The following is a 17,606-nucleotide window of genomic DNA, read 5'->3' as shown; positions in this document are numbered from 1 at the left end:
TACCTATGTCTAGCCTGAAAAAAATGGACTCACGTGAAATAATTGACAAGTATCCTGTTTCGTGGGCTTACTTAATAATCAAAACTTGAAAGCGGGGCAATCATTACAGGAAGATCAAACTGAAGAAGCATATAAACGTAAGCAATTGACCAATTAAGTTAGCATAGAAGAGAGATTAATTAATAATCATAATAAGTTAAATTAATCTGGGTATGAGTGAGGATGAATAAATTGATGGATAATGATGGCAGTGGACCATAAGTCACATGCCTCAAACGAAAAAGGAATGGAAAGATGTGTGATTGCTTTATGTTGTGTATGTAAGTCTCGAGGAGAATTTACATTACATTATATACATATATATATATGTATATATATAGGAAGAGCATGTGAATGCACTTTAGTTTGATGTGAGAGCAAAAGAGCGATGATAGTACTTTAATTGGGAGCGTCAATCATTTCTGCCCATGATTCAACAAGGAATGAAATTTCCTTAACTAATGATCCAAGATAGGTAAATGATTAATATTACGTTCGGTTTGGGAAGAAATCATCAAACAAATCATTTAATTTTTCTTAATTAAATACCCTTTGCAAGGATGGTTTCGTTCATGGATAAGGATGAGCAAAACAGGAATTTTCAGGGTAAAAATACTGTTAAATGAGCTAACTTCATATTCGTCCAATTACATAAAAGTTGCTTTGTTTATGGTTAAGTTTTGGTTCCCGACTCAAATGTTAGGTCTAAATGATTCGAAATGATAACTAAATTATATACACAATTCAAGCCTCACGAAACGCGTCGTAAAAACTTCCATTGAATAATCAAACTGTTCGGTTTAGCTGAACTTTCAAATCATTACATATGTGTGTGTGTTTTAGTTTCCATGCATTTGCATATTTTTCAGTTCAACTTTGTATTAATATAAATTCTTTCATTTTTAACTCATGCTTGTCAAGGATAGGCCGTGCATTAGTTTGTTTCCAGAGATATTATTTTAGCCACGAAAAAGGAATTAGATTTAAACATGAGGCTTCAGCACATACTTCATTATCGTTCCTCCAAGTCTTATCAATAGATTAATCGTTAAAGTGTCCCCTTTTTTCAAAAGAGGGGAAAAAAGTTAATTTGTCGGGGGCAAGTCGTGAGCTCTTGGGCAGGAGATGTGAAATCATTATATCAATGTGGAATCATTATTCTTTCTTAGCTTGGATTTATTGTTGTAAGGCAGGGGAATTAAACCCAAGGAAGCTGGAAATTAACTTGAAGTTCATCAGTAACTAACGTCAGTTTAACGTTTTAGATTAGAGAATAACAACCTATCTTCTTGACTACCAAGTCATAAAGTTGCACTCTTTTGATGATGAAGACCATCAATCCCTCCTTCCTGGAAATTGCATGGCATCCACATACGTGCCTACTCGTTAATTAGCCTCACTTTTTGACTCAAAGTCATAAAGTGGCACACTTTTGACTAAAGAATTAATTACATCCTTCAAGGAAATTACTAAGCCTATCAAAACATAACCGCGTAGCCTGTTTCTTCTTCCACTCATCTGCATCTTCTGATACTCCGTCTCTGATTCATTTCCAAAAAGTTCTCAATACTACACAGTGCTCTCCCTGCTGCTCAATCAGATAGAGATATGGCCCTTCTTGCTGCTTCATCCTCTTCCTCTGCTCAATCCGTCCCCAAGAAGAATGATGTTTTCATCAGCTTTAGGGGTGAGGACACTCGCTCCAACTTCACCAGCCATCTTTATGATGCTTTCTGCAGAAAACAAATCAGAACCTACATAGACTACCAACTCGTGAAAGGAGATGAGATCTCACCATCACTTCTGCAAGCTATCGAGGATTCATATGTATCAGTGGTGGTGTTATCTGAAAATTATGCTTCTTCAAGATGGTGCTTGGATGAACTCATCCATATACTCCATTGCAAAAGAGTTCAAGGACAGATTGTTATTCCTGTCTTCTATAAAGTCGACCCATCTCATGTACGCAAGCAGACTGGCCTTTACAAGCAAGCATTTGAGAGATATGAGGGAGATCTCAAGGTTGACCACCACAAGATGCAAATGTGGAAGCAAGCTCTTAATGAAACTGCAAACTTAGCTGGTTATGACTCTCACACATTTAGGTAATTAATAAATTCATTAATTTTCTTCTATTTACAAATGATGGCGTTTGTAGAGATTTACGTGATGGATCAAATGATTAAGACATTCTATTCAATTTTTGGTAAACATTTTGAGGTCTTTATCATTTGTCATTTATATTTATACACTTTATACAATTTTTTCTCTGTTTACTTATCACTTATCATTTGTCTTTAATAAATCAGTTTTTTCTGCTTAATTGCACTTTTCCTTTTTTGCCTTTTATTTTTCTTATGTTAGGGATGAATCCGAATTGATTCAAAAGATTGCCAAAGACATACTGCAGAAACTGAATCACAAGTACCCCCCAGCTGAAATAAAAGGACTCATAGGCATTGAGGACAACTGCGCAGAGATTGAATTATTGTTGAAAGATGCCAAAACAAAAACCATTGGAATATGGGGCATGGGGGGTATCGGCAAGTCAACCATTGCCAAAACTATATTTTTAAAATATTCTTCCCATTATGATTATTCTTGCTTCTTGGAAAATGTAAGAGGAAGGTCTAACAATGAACTTACTAAATTACGCGCTGAATTTTTCTCTTGTTTGCTAAGGGATGATTTCTCTCTCGATACTTCAACCTCTTTTCTTGCGTCAAGGCTTAGTCATACGAAGGTTTTTGTTGTTCTTGATGATATCAGTACGGTGGGGCAATTAGAAGATTTGGTTGGAGAACCTTTTTGCTTTGGGTTAGGAAGTAAAATTCTCATCACAACAAGGGACAAGCATGTGCTCAGCAAAGGAGTTGACGCAATATATGAGGTTAAGAAATTGGACTTCCATCAATCCCTTGAACTTTTCAGCTTGAATGCCTTCAGCACTAGCCTGCCTATAATGGGATATGAAGAACTAACAAAAACGGCAGTTTTTTATGCACAAGGAATTCCATTGGCTTTAAAAGTTTTGGGTTCATATCTTCGTGGTAAAAGTGAAGTTGAATGGAAGAGTTCTTTAAAAAAACTGAAGAAGAGTCCTCATAAAGAGATTCAAAATGTGTTGAGATTGAGTTATGATGAATTGGATGACAAGGAGAAAAACATACTTCTAGACATTGCTTGCTTTTTAAATGGAGAGTTGACGGAATTGGTAATCAATTTATTAGACAACTTTGGCTTCTATGGAGCTATCGGCATAAGAACACTCCATGACAAGGCCCTCATAAATGCGGGTGACGGTTTGCGTGTGGAAATGCATGATTTGATCCAAGAAATGGGTTTGCAAATAGCTCGTGAAGAGTCTACTGAAGAACCAGAAAGACGTAGACGTTTATGGGATTCAGAGGAAATTTATGATGTATTGACTAGTAATATGGTAAGAAATTCACACTTGCTTTTCTGACCTCTATACTTGTAACTTCATGAATAAGGTGAATGCAATTATGATATAGTTTACTTACTATGGTTTCTTTATTCTTTTTTTTTTTCCCCAAGGGATCAAAGAAAGTTGAAGCAATAAAGTTAGATGTTTCTCAAGTTAAAGATCTATATTTGAAAACTGACGTTTTTAGGAAGATGCCTAATATGAGATTTCTTAGATTTTATTCTTCTTCTTGGTGGTCTAGCTCAAGCCATGTGCACCTTCCAGAAGGTCTCAATTTTCTTCCTAATAAGATGAGGTATCTAGAGTGGCATGGATTCGCTCTTAAATCTCCGAGGTCCACTTTTTGTCCTGAAAAACTTGTTAAGCTGTACCTACCCTGTAGCCATTTGCAAAAGCTTTGGAACGGAGTGCAGGTATGTATAAAATTACTTGTGTTTCATGTTTTTCCTTGAATTGAAACTTGTTGGTGATCTCATTTGAACTGTCTATCTTTGTTGGTATAGGATTTGGTGAGCTTACAAGAGATAGACCTTAGTTGGTCTGTACAACTACAAGAGCTGCCAAATCTCTCCAAATGCTTGAATCTCAAAGTGGTACAACTTCGTGGATGCCGGAGTTTGTGCTCTGTTCATTCCTCAATCTTGTCTCTCCACTCGCTTGTTGAGTTGGACTTAAGTCGGTGCGTGAAACTTAGAAGTCTAAAAAATGAGTTACATTTAAGATCTCTACAACATATCTATGTGTTAGGGTGCTCGAATCTCAAGGAGTTCTCAGTGTCATCGGATGAACTGAGAGAATTGGATTTAATTGACACAGGAATTGAAACCTTGCGCTCGTCTGTAGCGCGTTCAAGTAAATTGGAACATCTCGGTTTTAGGGGCTCAAGACTTGTGAAACTTCCTGACCAATTATCTTGCTTGACAAGTTTGACGGTTCTTCATCTTCAAAACTGCGAAACCATTGATGATTTGAAGCTACATAACTTTTTTGATGGCATGTTGTCTTTAAAACACGTGGACCTGATTAAGTGCCGTAACATAACTGAACTACCTAATAATACTAAGCGTCTTTTAGGATTGGAATGGCTTAGAGTATGGAATTGTAGAAGGCTTCGTTCTTTACCAGAACTCCCACCATCCATTGACTGCCTAATTGCTCGTGGTTGCAAGTCGTTGGAAATTGTGTCAACTTGTAGACCATCAAGTGGTCGCCCGATATGCTTCTTTTTCGACAATTGTGTGCAACTGAATGAACAATCGTTTCACAATATCATGGAGGCTGCTGCCTATTCTATACCTTATTATTTATTGTATAAAAATAAGGATGACTGGCGTCGTTATAGGATTTGTGTTCCCGGTAGCAGAGTACCAGAGTGGATCAAATACTGGGCAGCACAAAGCTCCGTAACTGTTGAACTCTCTCAAATTTCAGGCTTAGCGGATTTCTTCTTCTGCATTGTACTTGATGTTCACTCAGAAATTAACTGTCTAGCTCAAGGTTTGATGTGCACATGCCACTCGGAAGGTTTTGATGTGACATATTCATTACTTGGCAATGTGGTTCTTCGAGATAGGAAATCTGATTATGTTTTTATATGGAATGGTGATGGTGACTTAACAAGTAAAAGGATAGTTGATGAAATTAGAAGAAGAAATCAACAGTCGTTCACTAACATAAAGCTTTGCTTTGAATTCTCTGCTGGACCTCGTTGGTCTCACGAGTCAATGACCGGTGAAAGCAAGTTAATGATCAAAGAATGCGGGGTGTGGCCAGTATATGTCTCAGAATGTCAGAAATTTGTTGAGCAAATGGAAATAGGGAGGAAAAGGAAGAGGCCTCACGATGTTGAAGAGCAACAACCACCGCCTCACTTAAAAAAAAAGGAGTTTGATGAGGGTACACATCCCAGCACTTAAGGTGGATATAATCTGAACTCCGTTCTTCATTCTTTAGGCAAGTAGTCTCCTCTCTCTCTCTCTCTCCGTGTGTGATTGTTTTATCTCCCTATTAGGCTCCTATTTCTGCATTTTCCTCATGAATGGTGTTTATATAAAGAAGGATTTGAAAATCTATTTTGAAAAAAAGAAAAAACTAATAAAGCAAGTGAGATTGTCTTTTATACAGTTAAGCTATTTTTTTTATACTTGAACAATCTGATTCTAATTAAACTAGGCTTTAACGTAAGATTCCTAAAATTTGTGGATTAGTTTAATTGAAGGAGACTAGTTAAAGTGTTTCACTGGCATTTTCAAAGGAATTTAAAATATGAAAGAAGAAGGAGAAGAAATAAGGAGAAATAGGTTAAAAATAAAGTATTATATAATTAAATAGGTTAGCCAGCTTTGGTCAAAGCACCATGTTACAACCGGCATCCATCAACATTGTCAGTGGCGTTAAAATTAGGGGAAGAAAATTGAACATAATTTAGGGTTTGAGGATATTTTTTGAAGCTTGCTTGTATAAGCTCACTGCTCCAGATGTTTTCTAATTGTTCTGTCTCTATCGGGTTTCTATTTTTGCATCTTATTTTTCTCCTGAATTAAGAACAAATATTTATCATTTAATTTGTTTGTCTATTGAGTTACATATGTTAAATGGTTTGAAATCACAAGCAGATAGAACCCACAACTTTCTACTTGTAAGAAAATATTTATGCCACTAGATTACAATGTGATTGACATTATTTTACTTATATGATATTAGGAGAATTGAACTATTTCTACATCAAGAACCTCATGCTCAGAAGCACCTTGTTTAGATTCCTCTTAAAGGTTTGCTTGTGCAACTTGTTAACGCATATTAAATTTTGACGTTAAAATTCATTCAGTGATTTTTATTTTTCTTTTTTTCTTCTATTGATGGAAGTGATTCTTGATTTTTTGAAAGCACATTGTCTTCACTTATAGATTTTGATTTAAGAAAAGGGAAATAAATTTAGACTATTTACGCATTACAATTATTATAACAACATGCAAATTGCAATGTAGGATTCACAATAATCAATCGCAAAGCCTCCCTAACATTGTTCTTTTTCAGCTTCTTTTAATAACCCATCCAACTCTCGTTAGTAGGATTTGTCCTGTGGTACACCACTCTTGTCCTTTTTAATTATTACTTGTAGTAGTTTCTCACAAACTTAAGAAATTATTGAATACATAAATTTTTTTATTTTTACTCTTATTAAATAGCTAATATATTTTTTCTTACTCATCCTCTCTTCCTTCACCTTTACATTTATCTCTCTTAATTAATAGGGACAGAATTGGAAATGAAGCATTAAAAACAGATAAAAATGACAAATAAAAAGGATCAAAACCCCTTCCTATAAGAGCCAATTAAAAAGGACCAGAGTGGTAAGACTCAGATCCAGCAGTTTTAATGGAGTGATGATTAGCAGGTTATCATTATAATTGAGAATATTAATTTTCATTTTTCCCTTCTTCTTCTTTTGTCACCCTCTCACTTTGTTTAGTGGTCGCATTCTTACAGGTGAAGTGTCAGATAAGGAAAAAGAGAGGCATAAGGAGAAGTTGAGAATTGAAAATGGCTTTTGCTGGTTATAAAGAGTATTTTGAATTCTGAGAAAAGAGCAATGTATATTTGCTGGTTACTAGCATGCTTTAGGGACATAATCTTGCGTAGCTGGGTTGTTTTATTGATAGTTTGAAATACCATATTTGTATGATTTTACCCAAGCATGTTAAGGATGTAAACGACTCGGTTGACGATGTTATAGACTTGTTCTTCGGATTTTGTCAAGTTCTCAGAGTGTTTTCATTTGATAAAAAGAGTGTTTTGAATTGAAGATGTTGCAGACATAAGTGGTATCTCATGGTTGTTGTTATTATTAGCAAAGCGTTCTATTTTAATTTGATAAAAAGAGATATAGTAGTACAGTGTTTATTTTATCTCTCATCATATTATAGTTTCAAATTGACTTTGTAGACGGTATTGAAATGGGCATGCTACTTGGAAAGCAGGAAATTACAAGAAGGAATCAACAGCAGTTCACTGACATAAAGCTTTGTTTTGTTTTTTGTTTTTTGTTTTTTTTGGTGGGCATGAACATAAAGCTTTGCTTTGAATTCACCGTTGAGGCTTATATTTGCCTGTCTAGGTTTAATAGGAAATTTTGTTGGAACAAAAGTCTGGTTGTATTTGTGTTGTTGGGATACAGAAGCATGGCCAATGAGGTTGCCTCTGACAGCTTGAGTAAGAGTTTTGCGGCCACCGTTTTGTCCAAAAAAAGTACTACCTCCAGCTCTTAATAGAATATCAAGTTAATTAATTTGAAAAGATTAAAAACATTGCTAAATTAATTTAAATATATATTTATTAATTTTTTCAACTAATTTTTTTCTCTTATAAATTGATCCATTGCTCACTGTCTCATACTCTGATCTCCATTTTTGTGACCATCTCCCAGACTCTCCTCTGGTTGCATCGTAAGAAGTGTGTGTTGCATCATTGTTTCTCTGTTTGGGGGTCACTTTTTTACCGGTGGAGCCTTGAATAAGGAAAAAAAAAGGAGCATGAGGAGAATTGAATATTGCTTTTGCTAGTTGTAAAGAGGATTTTGAATTATTTGAAAATATTATTGTATATCATATGTTGTATAATAGAGTGGGCAGTTTTTGCTTATCTATAAATGTCTGGTACAAGGAATTTGCGATTTGGTACTTCCTATATATTTTTTTTGGCCCACATGCACACCCAGAGCGCATGTCTTCATTTAATAAAAAGAATGTATCTGCTTACCCAAAAAACAAACTCACTATATTATAATGATTTAATTCTAGATATTATTTTTATATATTTCTACTGTTCTTAATATAAAATTTAATTGTTGAGTTGATTTTGGTCTTAAATATAAGACTTATTTCTCATGTTTATCAATTTTTCTTAAATTACTCCCATGGATACTCTCTCAACCATAATCAAGTGAAAGAGGGAGGGAGGATATTAACGAAGATGATTATGTTATTTTAGGAAAAACATGTTATATTTCTTATAATTAACTAATTTACCTAACTTTCTTAATCTAATTAAATTAATTAAATACGTTTTATATTCAAGACCAGAGGACTACTATTTTTCACTTTGAGGATATGAGAGATGTATGTTTAACGTATATTTTTCTTCTAATTATATTCCATTTTCTTGTTAACATTCGCGTAGAAAAGAAGAAGGTTAAAGTGCATTTTGTTATTTTGGTTCTTTAAATTTATATTAATTTTTAGTTTAATCCATCAATAATTGAATACCCATCTTTTTGACTATCAAGTCAAAAGGCCAGACTCTTTTGATGCTGAAAACTATCACTCCCTCCTCCCTGGGAATTACATGGCGGATACAGACGCGCACACTCATTAATTTAATCAACGCCTCACTTTTTGACTGAAGTCATAAAGCGGCAGACTTTACCTGAAGAATCAATCCCGCGCTTCAAGGAGACTGCTAAGCCTATCAAAACACAACTGTGTGGCCTCTTTCTTCTTTCCACCGATTATCTGCAGCTTCTGATGCTTCATCTCTGATTTATTTTCAAAGTTCTCAATAAAGCACAGTGCTCTCCCTGCTGCTCGGTCGCATAGATATGGCCTTTGAAGCTGCTTCATCCCCTTCTTCTGCTCAGTTGGAAGAGATCAGTCTTACTGGTTCAAGTAAATTGGAAGAGATCAGTCTTAGTGGCTCAAGACTTGTGAACCTTCCCAACCAATTATCTTGCTTGACAAGTTTGACGGTTCTTAGGCTTTCCGACTGTGAAATCATTGATGATTTGAAGCTACATATCCTTTTCGATAGCATGTTGTCTCTAAGTCAAGTGGTGCTGGATAGGTGCAGTGACATAATTGACCTCCCCAGTAATACTAAGCATCTTTTGGGATTGAAATTGCTTAGCGTAAGGGATTTGCAGGAGGCTTCTCTGTTTACCAGAACTACCACCATCCATTGCAAACCTAAATGCCAGTGATTGCAAGTCGTTGGAAATTTTGTCAACTCGTAGACCATCAGGTGGTCACCCAGCATACTTCTCATTCAAGAATTGTGCGCAACTGAAAGAACAATCGCTTCCCAATATCATGGAGGCTGCTGCCTGTTCTATACCTTATTTTTTATTGCATAAAAACAAGAATTACCTGGTACCTTTTTTTATTTGTGTTGCCCGAAACAGAGTACCAGCGTGGTTCAGATACAGGGTGGCACAAAGCTCTGTGATTGTTGAACTCCGTCCAATTTCAGACTCAGCAGATTTCTTCTCCTGCGTTGTACTTGGTGGTCACTCAAAATTATTTTAAGATTTATTTGAAACGCACATGCAACTTGGAAGGTTTTGATGCGGCACATTCAAAACTTGAAGTGACTTTTCGAGATATGAAATCCGATCATGTTTTGATATGGAATGCTGCCTTCGCATATAAAGGGATATTGGCTGAAATTAGACGAAGAAATCAACAGTTGTTCACTAACATAAAGCTTTGCTTTGAATTCTCTAAAATAACTCATGGGTTAATAATCCCTGGCAAAGGAAAAACAAGCAAGTTAACGATCAAAGAATGCGGGGTGAGGCCAGTATCTGTCTCAGAATGTCAGAAAGTTGATGAGCAAATGGAAATGGAGAGGAGAAGGAAGAGAGGAGAAGGAAGAGGCCTCACGATGTTGAAGAGCAACAACCACCATTTCAGTTAAAAAAATGGAGCTTGATGAGGGTACTCATGCCAACACATGTCCTCGTATTGATAAAATGGATACCCTCCTTTGAGAGTGGACATAACCTGAACTCCCTTCTTTATTCTTTAGCCAAGTAAGCTCTCTCTCTCTCTCTCTCTCTCTCTCTCTGTGTATGATTGTTTTAAGGGTTCTATTTCTGCATTTTTCTCATGAATTAAGGGTGTTTATTCTTGAGTCTTGTCCATTTCTTGCGCTTGACATGAAACAGTGCGGACCGGACTAGCAAACATGATAAAAAAGGGAAAAAAGGACAAATTCAATTGAACTTTAATTACATGGAAGAAGAGAAGACTGAGTTATATAAAGAAGGATTTGAAAATCTATTTTTTTTTAAAAAAACTAATAAAGCAAGTTAGATAGTCTTTTATACGCTAAGCTATTTTTTATACTTGAACAATCTAATTCTAATTAAATTAGGCTCGAGTGTAAGATTCCTAAAATTTGTAGATTAGTTTAATTGAGGGAGACTAATTAAAGTGGTTCATTGGTATTTTTGAACGAATTTGGAAGATGAAAGAAGGAGGAGAAATAAGTTTTTTGGGTTAAAAATAATTATTATATAATTAAATATCTTAGCCATCATATGTCAAAGCATTGTGTTACGACTGGTGTCGATCAAAATTGTTAGTGGCGTTAAAACTGGGGGGAGAAAATTGAACATAATTTAGGGTTTGGGGATATTTTTTGAAGCTTGCTCACATAAGCTCATTTTTCTGGATGTTTTCCTTTTTTTTTTTGTCTCTTTATGAGGTTTCTATTTTTACATTTTCTTTTCCTCATAAATTTAGAACAAGTGTTTATCCTTTAACTTGTTTGTCTATTGAGTTAGGCATGAAAACATGTGCTAAATATTAATTTTCTTCTTTTTCTTCTGTCACCCTTTCACTTGGTTTAGGGGTAAAACTCTTACATATGACGTTTCAGACAAGGGAAAGGAGAAGCATGAGGAGAAGTTGAGAATTTAATATGGCTTTTGCTGGTTTTAAAGCGTACTTTGAATTGTGTGAAAAGATTAATGCATATTTGCTAGTTACTAGCATGCTTTATGGACATAATCTTGTACAATTGGGTTGTGTTGTTGATAATTTGAAGTACCATATTTGCATCTTTAGGATGTAAGCAACTCAATTGAGATTGGTCTAGACTTGATCTTTGGATTTTGCAAGTTCTCTGTGTTTTCAATTTAAGATGTTGCTGACGTAAGTAGTATCTTATGGTTATTATTAGCAAAACTTTCTATTTCCATTGGACTAAAAAAAAAGAAAAAAAAGAGGGGTATATAATGTTTATTTTATCTCTCATTATATCATAATTTCATCCCATTTATCATTTTTATATTATTTTTTTAAGGACACGATAGATAATTCCAAGACTATAAAATCAACAGTTGTAAGCTGTGAGTTTAGTCGCATCCCCCCGCCCCCCTAATTTCCACATTTTTTCTCTCATTAATTTCTCTAGAATTTTCTCCATATTTTTCTCTTCGTTCTAGATTTTTATCCCCTCTAACAGAAGCTAGAATGGCGGTAAAATAGGAAATTTTCAGAGCAAAGAAGAAACTAATTAAATGGTGGTGATAAGATGATTAGTATTACCTCCCGTCCTAATTATAAGAGCTAGTTGACTAATTTGAGAAGATTAAGAAAATAAGTTAAGTTAGTTATCTGTAATAAATATGTGTTGTCTTTCCTAAAATATCATTGCTAATCAATGCATTAGTTAGAAGTTAGAACTATCTTCTATCATTAGAAGGATTTCTTTAGAAAAAAATACATAAATATTAAAAACAAAGTGGATTGGGATCTTATATTTAAGATCAAAATAAAAATCCAACAAGATCTTATATTAAGAACCAGAGATAGTATATCACCTACTCGGATACTACAACTTTTCCTCATCAAATGAACAACCGATTATCATATGGCGCAGAACTCAACATGGAATCCTAACTAGTTTGATCACTTTTATCATCATCTACTAGCATTAAATTACGGTTTTAAGGGAGAAAAAAAAATATAACAACGATTTTGAATACTCAAAATAATTATCATAATCTTATTTTAAAAATTATAACAAGACATGGAAACAAGTAATTGAAACATAATTTGTTATTTAAAAAAAAAAAAAAAAGCCATGAGTGCTACTGTGGTACAAAACCAAGCAGGCCTCTCTCTCTTATTTCTTTTGCATAGCTTCTTTTACTTTTTCGTGTCCCTCTTTCTGTTCTTTTTTATTTTTTCTTTTCGTGGGCAGAAAAGAGTGAGTTTAAATCACCGCGGCTAGAAGATAACAAAGGTTTTTGCTTTTTCCCATTTCTGCTACAATAATTCTAGGATGACTTACTGATAATTGAACAAAGCTAAAGCCACACCAAGAAGTTACCATGCAAAGAGGACAGCTTCTGCTGGTGCAGAATCTGAACAGCCTTTAAAAGCATGTGATCATCACTCTCAAACAAACTTGTCCTCAATCGCAAGATCAACAAGATAAAGTTTAAAGTACCACAAAGGACAAAGTTACACTACTTATTAAAAGTTAGTCAGCCACTAAGGGATCCCAAGGCATGTGATAAGCCAATAAAAACACCACAGACGCACATTGGACACGAAGAACATCAAAACATAAGCAAACGTAGATGTTGAGTAAATATCAGTCCCTCAAAAAATTTCACCAGGCACTAACATCAATTCAGTACTTCAAATTAATTACCAACATATCAATCAACATTTTAAGACGTACATCATTCATTAACCTAAAAGAGTTGCCTATGCAACCCAACATGCCCTCAGATGGAATATCAGAGACTGACTTGGTAATTTGCCATAGCTTTAAGTCTGCTCCTAACAAGCTCTGCTTCGAAATGGTAAACTTCTTATGCTAATAAATAAACTTCTTATGCCTCCATCTCCTTTCCCCAAAGCCTGGGGGTTGAGTTGGAGCTACCAGTCCTTTTGTAAGCCCAGTGAAATCTCGCTGATTCTGAAGCCATATCAGAATCAGCATGGTTATGGTTCCTGTTACCATTTGAAGATCCTGAGCAAGGCTTGCAATTTCTATATGGCCCAGAAGCCTTCACCGCCATGTCCTTGATCTAAACATCAAATTTGTATAAAATCGCCAACAAAAATATATATTGGGTTCAGCACTAGATTGAAATTTCAAGAACTAGAGAATGGAACAGAAACCACTAGCTCCGAAATTGTGTTTTTCGGGTGCCATTAAGAGCTTCAAGAAAAATTAAAAAAAAAAAAAAAGAATTACATGATTCAAGAGTTGAAATTTTCGGACCACCTACGAGAATTACCTGCGCGGTGAGGGCCTTAATGGCCTGCTTGGTGCTGGGTGTATTCCCAGCTTCTTCGTGCTCATCTTGTTGGGGAAGAGATCTCTTGTCATTAAGCTGCTTGGAACACGCAATGCAGGTCAACATTTCTGATCTCCTTTCCAGAAAAAGATTGGATATCACCCTTCAGATATCAAAATGATGATTACAGGGTTACCACGAAGCCAGCTCTCAGTCAAAAAAGGAGAACACTTCAGCAGAGCCAAACAAATTGAAGATCTGGGTCAACTTGATCGAATCGAGAAAACTCCATGGCTGCTCTGAACCAAAGCACTATGCCATTGAATTTGAAACCAGCGAACCAAAGAGAGAGATGCTGATGAGGGAAAGACTAATATGATCTGTGAAATATTAAAATATACTAATCAAAGGAGTTAAAACTGAAGCATAAAACAGCAATGTCAAAACTTTTCAACGGAGTAGAGCGGGAGAGAGGGACAAGGGAGGGACGGAAGATGAACGTTAGGACTTGGGGAATAAAAGATGTAGCAAGTTTCAAGGCGAGATTTGTGAGGGATTTCGGATCGAAACGCTGTAAAAATCAAATCCCCCCCCCCCTCCTTTAGGGTTTGTTTGGTTTGAGGGGAGGGAAGGGGAGGGAGGGGAGGGGAGGTTTTATCCTCACCTTGTTTGGTTTGATTAAAAAGGAGGGGAGGGGAGGGTATTTAATGATCCCTTGTTTGGTTCAAGGAGGGGAGGGGAGGGATAGTAATAATCAATTTACCATTTTACCCTTACATATTAGTTTATGTTTTTTATTGATATATTATATAAATTAATTTACATCTTAATTTAAATTATATAATTTAATAAAAATTCAGTCTTATCATGTTAATATGTGTATTAAAAAATTGGTATAGTAATTTTTTATTCTAATTAATATAATAATATATTTAAAATAATCAAATTAACAAATTTTATATGCTCTAAGAAAAATGAAATTTTATTTTCTTTAGGCTATCTTTTTTTCCAACTTTAAAATATATTTAATAAATAATATATTTATAAAAAACAATTAATTTTATATATTATAATTTTTTATTTAAATAATTTTTTATTTTTAAATAATTTTTATAATATATTTTTAATTATAATAATGTATATATTTTTTATTTTTTTACTTAGGATAATATATTTTTTATTTGAAATAAATATTATAATAATATATTTTATGGGTAGAAGTGGAATATTAAAAAAACCATAAGGGCATAATGGTCCAAAATTTTGGCTCCCTTCCAAAAATACCCAATTTGGAGGGGAGCCAAAATGGGGGAGGGGAGGGTATGTCCCCTCCCCTCCAAAATTTTTAACCAAATGAGGGGAGGGGCTCATTTTCCCTCCCCTCCCCTCCAACCAAACATACCCTTAGCTGCAGCAGTAAAAATCTCTCTCCTCTCGCTCCTCTCAAATGGCTAACCCCCTATTCAGATTTTGGTTCTCCACCATTTCACTCTTGTGACTAGCATTTATAGTGCAGGCTGGCTAAGGTGGCCTAGAAGCATGACACTTCAAAAGAATGGAGCTGCTGTGCAAATTGGATTTGGATTCTCTCCACTTCTTCTTCCATCCTCTTCCTTTCCACTGTTCTCTTTTTCCCTTCACAACCGTTGGATCAAAATTCCAATAGTTCAGATTTGACATCTTATAAAAATAATATTATTAAAAAAATATATAAATAAATTTAAACTGTTAAAATATAGTCTAAACAGTTAATAATTGTAATAAAAAAAAGTTGAAAAAAATTTGCTCTGTGATAATAATCTGTAGATATAAGCTGTTCAAATTAGATTTTAATAGTTTAAATTTATTTATTTATTTTTATAATTATATTTATTTTTATAAAATGTTGTAAAATATTAAATCTGGACCATTGAAGTTTTGATCCAATTGTTGTAAAGGGCCAAAGAGAGTAGTGGAGGAGAAGAGGATGGGAGAAGAAATGGAGAGAATCCAAATCCGTGCAAATTTGATTATGTCATGGACTTTGTGAAAATGAAAGGAAAAGGAAGGAAGAAAAGAAAAAGACAAGATGAGAGTGAGGTTCTGTATTCCCTCGGTTGATCAGCTGCATTCTTTCCTCTCTATCTTTTATAGGTCATGCAGAGGTTTGCACAGAATCCAAATCCGTAGATTTGGATCAGGCGCATTCTGTATTTACTGGCTTTCTCATGGCAAGGATTAGTATGGATTTTTTTTTTGGGCCAAAAAGATTAGTATGAATTGAATGGCTTAGATATTGAGTTAGATAAGTTCATGCATGTATTTAATTGAAGTTGCTAATAAAATTAATATATTTGTTATTTTATACATTAAAATTTTATTTTTTAAAAAAATTGTTACTAATAAGTATTATAACTTGATGTTTAAATATTTTTTCTACAAGGCATGTGTATGGTGTTTGTTTGGCTAGAAGTTCCGACAATTTAACATTTAAATATAAATACACTAATATTCCATCTTAATGAGTATTGAATTTAAATTAATTAACGATAAATATATCGCCATAATATTTATTAAGCAAACATATAATTGTTAAAAATAATGTGTCAGGATAAGGATTATACTGCATAATATTTAAAGAAAAAACTATCCTACAATGATGTTATTTTGTGTTAACAATTTTAAAATTTTAAAAAATGTTTGAACTGGACGACTAAGGGTTGGTTTTTCCAATATGATAGGGTGAAATTATACACATCTAGCATTTCAAAATTTCAAATACTGCAAAAATACAATATCATTTGTTTTTCAAATGTTGTCAATTATTATTAAAGTTTAATTTAAGCAATTGACCAATTAAGTTAGCATAGGAGAGAGATTAATTAATAATGATAATAAGTTAAATTAATTTGGGTATGAGTGAGGATGAATAAATTGATGGATAATGATAGCAGTGGACCATAAGTCACATGCCTCAAACGAAAAAGGAATGGAAAGATGTGTGATTGCTTTATGTTATGTATATGTAAGTCTCGAGGATAATTTACGTTAAAATTACATTACATAATATATATATTTATATACTTCTCCGATCCTTAATATAAGACCCATTTAACTAATTTGATTAGATTAAGGAAGTTAGGTAAGTTAGTTAATTATAAGAAAAGTGACACATTTTTCCTAAAACACCATAATCATCTTTCTTAATACCTCCTCTTCCTCTTCTACTTGACTATGGTTGAGGGGGTCTCCATAGGGGTAATTTAGAAAAAATTGATAAATATGAGAAATGGGTCTTATATTTAGGACTAAAACCAACTCAAGAATTGGGTCTTCTATTAAGGACCGGAGGAGTATATAGGAAGAGCATGTGAATGCACGTTGATGTGAGAGTAAAAGAATGATGATAGTACTTTAATTGGGAGCTTCAATCATTTCTGCTCGTGATTCAACAAGGAGTGAAACTTCATTAACTGATGATCCTAGAGAGGTAAATGATTAATACCGTTAAATGAACTGACTTCATATTCAACAAGAAGGATGGTTTTGTTCATGGATAAGGATGAGCAAAATAGGATTTTTAGGGTAAAAATACTGTTAAATGAGCTGACTTCATATTCCTCCAATTACACAAAAACTGCTTGTTTATGGTTAAATTTTGGTTCCCGACTCAAATGTTAGGTCTAAATGATTTGAAATGATAACTAAATTATGCAATTCAGGTCTGACGAAACACATTGTAAAAAGCTCCACTGAATAGTCAAACTCTCCAGTTTAGCTAAACTTTCAAATCAGCATATGCGTGTGTGTTTTGGTTTTCATGCATTTGCATATTTTTCAGTTCAACTTTGTATTAATATAAATACTCTCATTTTAACTCATACTTGTCAAGGATGGGCCTTGCATTAGTTTTGTTTCCAGAGATTTTATTTTAGCCACGAAAATGGAATTAGATTTAAACATGAGGTTTCAGCACATACTTCATTATTGTTCTTCCAAGTCTTATCAATAGATTAATCGTTGAAGTGCCCCCTTCCCCCCCCCCCCCCCAAAAAAAGTTAATGTGTCAGAGGCAAGTCGTGAGCTCTTCGGCAAGTGATGTGG

The 17,606-nt window shown here is 34.3% G+C and overlaps 2 protein-coding genes across 2 annotated transcripts; one reads left to right on the top strand and one right to left on the bottom strand.

Annotated features, from left to right (window-relative positions):
* The first annotated feature begins 1,642 nt into the window (after nucleotides 1-1,642).
* Nucleotides 1,643-5,403, top strand: LOC114711873 (disease resistance protein RML1B-like). Its single transcript, XM_028896302.1, has 4 exons — nucleotides 1,643-2,144; nucleotides 2,404-3,478; nucleotides 3,598-3,900; nucleotides 3,991-5,403. The coding sequence occupies exons 1-4, from the start codon at nucleotides 1,648-1,650 to the stop codon at nucleotides 5,401-5,403; spliced, it is 3,288 nt and encodes a 1,095-aa protein (XP_028752135.1). The 5' UTR covers nucleotides 1,643-1,647.
* Nucleotides 5,404-13,112: 7,709 nt separating this feature from the next.
* Nucleotides 13,113-13,658, bottom strand: LOC114711872 (protein Brevis radix-like 3). The gene is made up of 2 exons (XM_028896301.1): nucleotides 13,524-13,658; nucleotides 13,113-13,310 (listed from the first exon to the last, which is right to left on the bottom strand). The coding sequence occupies exons 1-2, from the start codon at nucleotides 13,647-13,649 to the stop codon at nucleotides 13,113-13,115; spliced, it is 324 nt and encodes a 107-aa protein (XP_028752134.1). The 5' UTR covers nucleotides 13,650-13,658.
* Nucleotides 13,659-17,606: the final 3,948 nt, after the last annotated feature.

Source organism: Neltuma alba, unplaced genomic scaffold (assembly GCF_004799145.2).
Source record: "Neltuma alba isolate B1F8T4 unplaced genomic scaffold, ASM479914v2 tig00011322_pilon, whole genome shotgun sequence".
Lineage (NCBI taxonomy): Eukaryota > Viridiplantae > Streptophyta > Magnoliopsida > Fabales > Fabaceae > Neltuma > Neltuma alba.
Note: the sequence above shows the minus strand (reverse complement) of the source record. Positions and strands in the feature narration are given on the sequence as shown.

What these genes read in the sequence shown, in the direction of transcription:
- LOC114711872 (XM_028896301.1), bottom strand. Translation starts at nt 13,649, where the DNA reads ATGTTGACCTGCATTGCGTGTTCCAAGCAGCTTAATGACAAGAGATCT. An exon ending in TTAAGGCCCTCACCGCGCAG is followed by an intron (nt 13,311 to 13,523) that starts GTAATTCTCGTA and finishes TTTGATGTTTAG; the next exon opens with ATCAAGGACATGGCGGTGAA.
- LOC114711873 (XM_028896302.1), top strand. Translation starts at nt 1,648, where the DNA reads ATGGCCCTTCTTGCTGCTTCATCCTCTTCCTCTGCTCAATCCGTCCCC. An exon ending in TATGACTCTCACACATTTAG is followed by an intron (nt 2,145 to 2,403) that starts GTAATTAATAAA and finishes TTCTTATGTTAG; the next exon opens with GGATGAATCCGAATTGATTC. An exon ending in ATGTATTGACTAGTAATATG is followed by an intron (nt 3,479 to 3,597) that starts GTAAGAAATTCA and finishes TTTTTCCCCAAG; the next exon opens with GGATCAAAGAAAGTTGAAGC.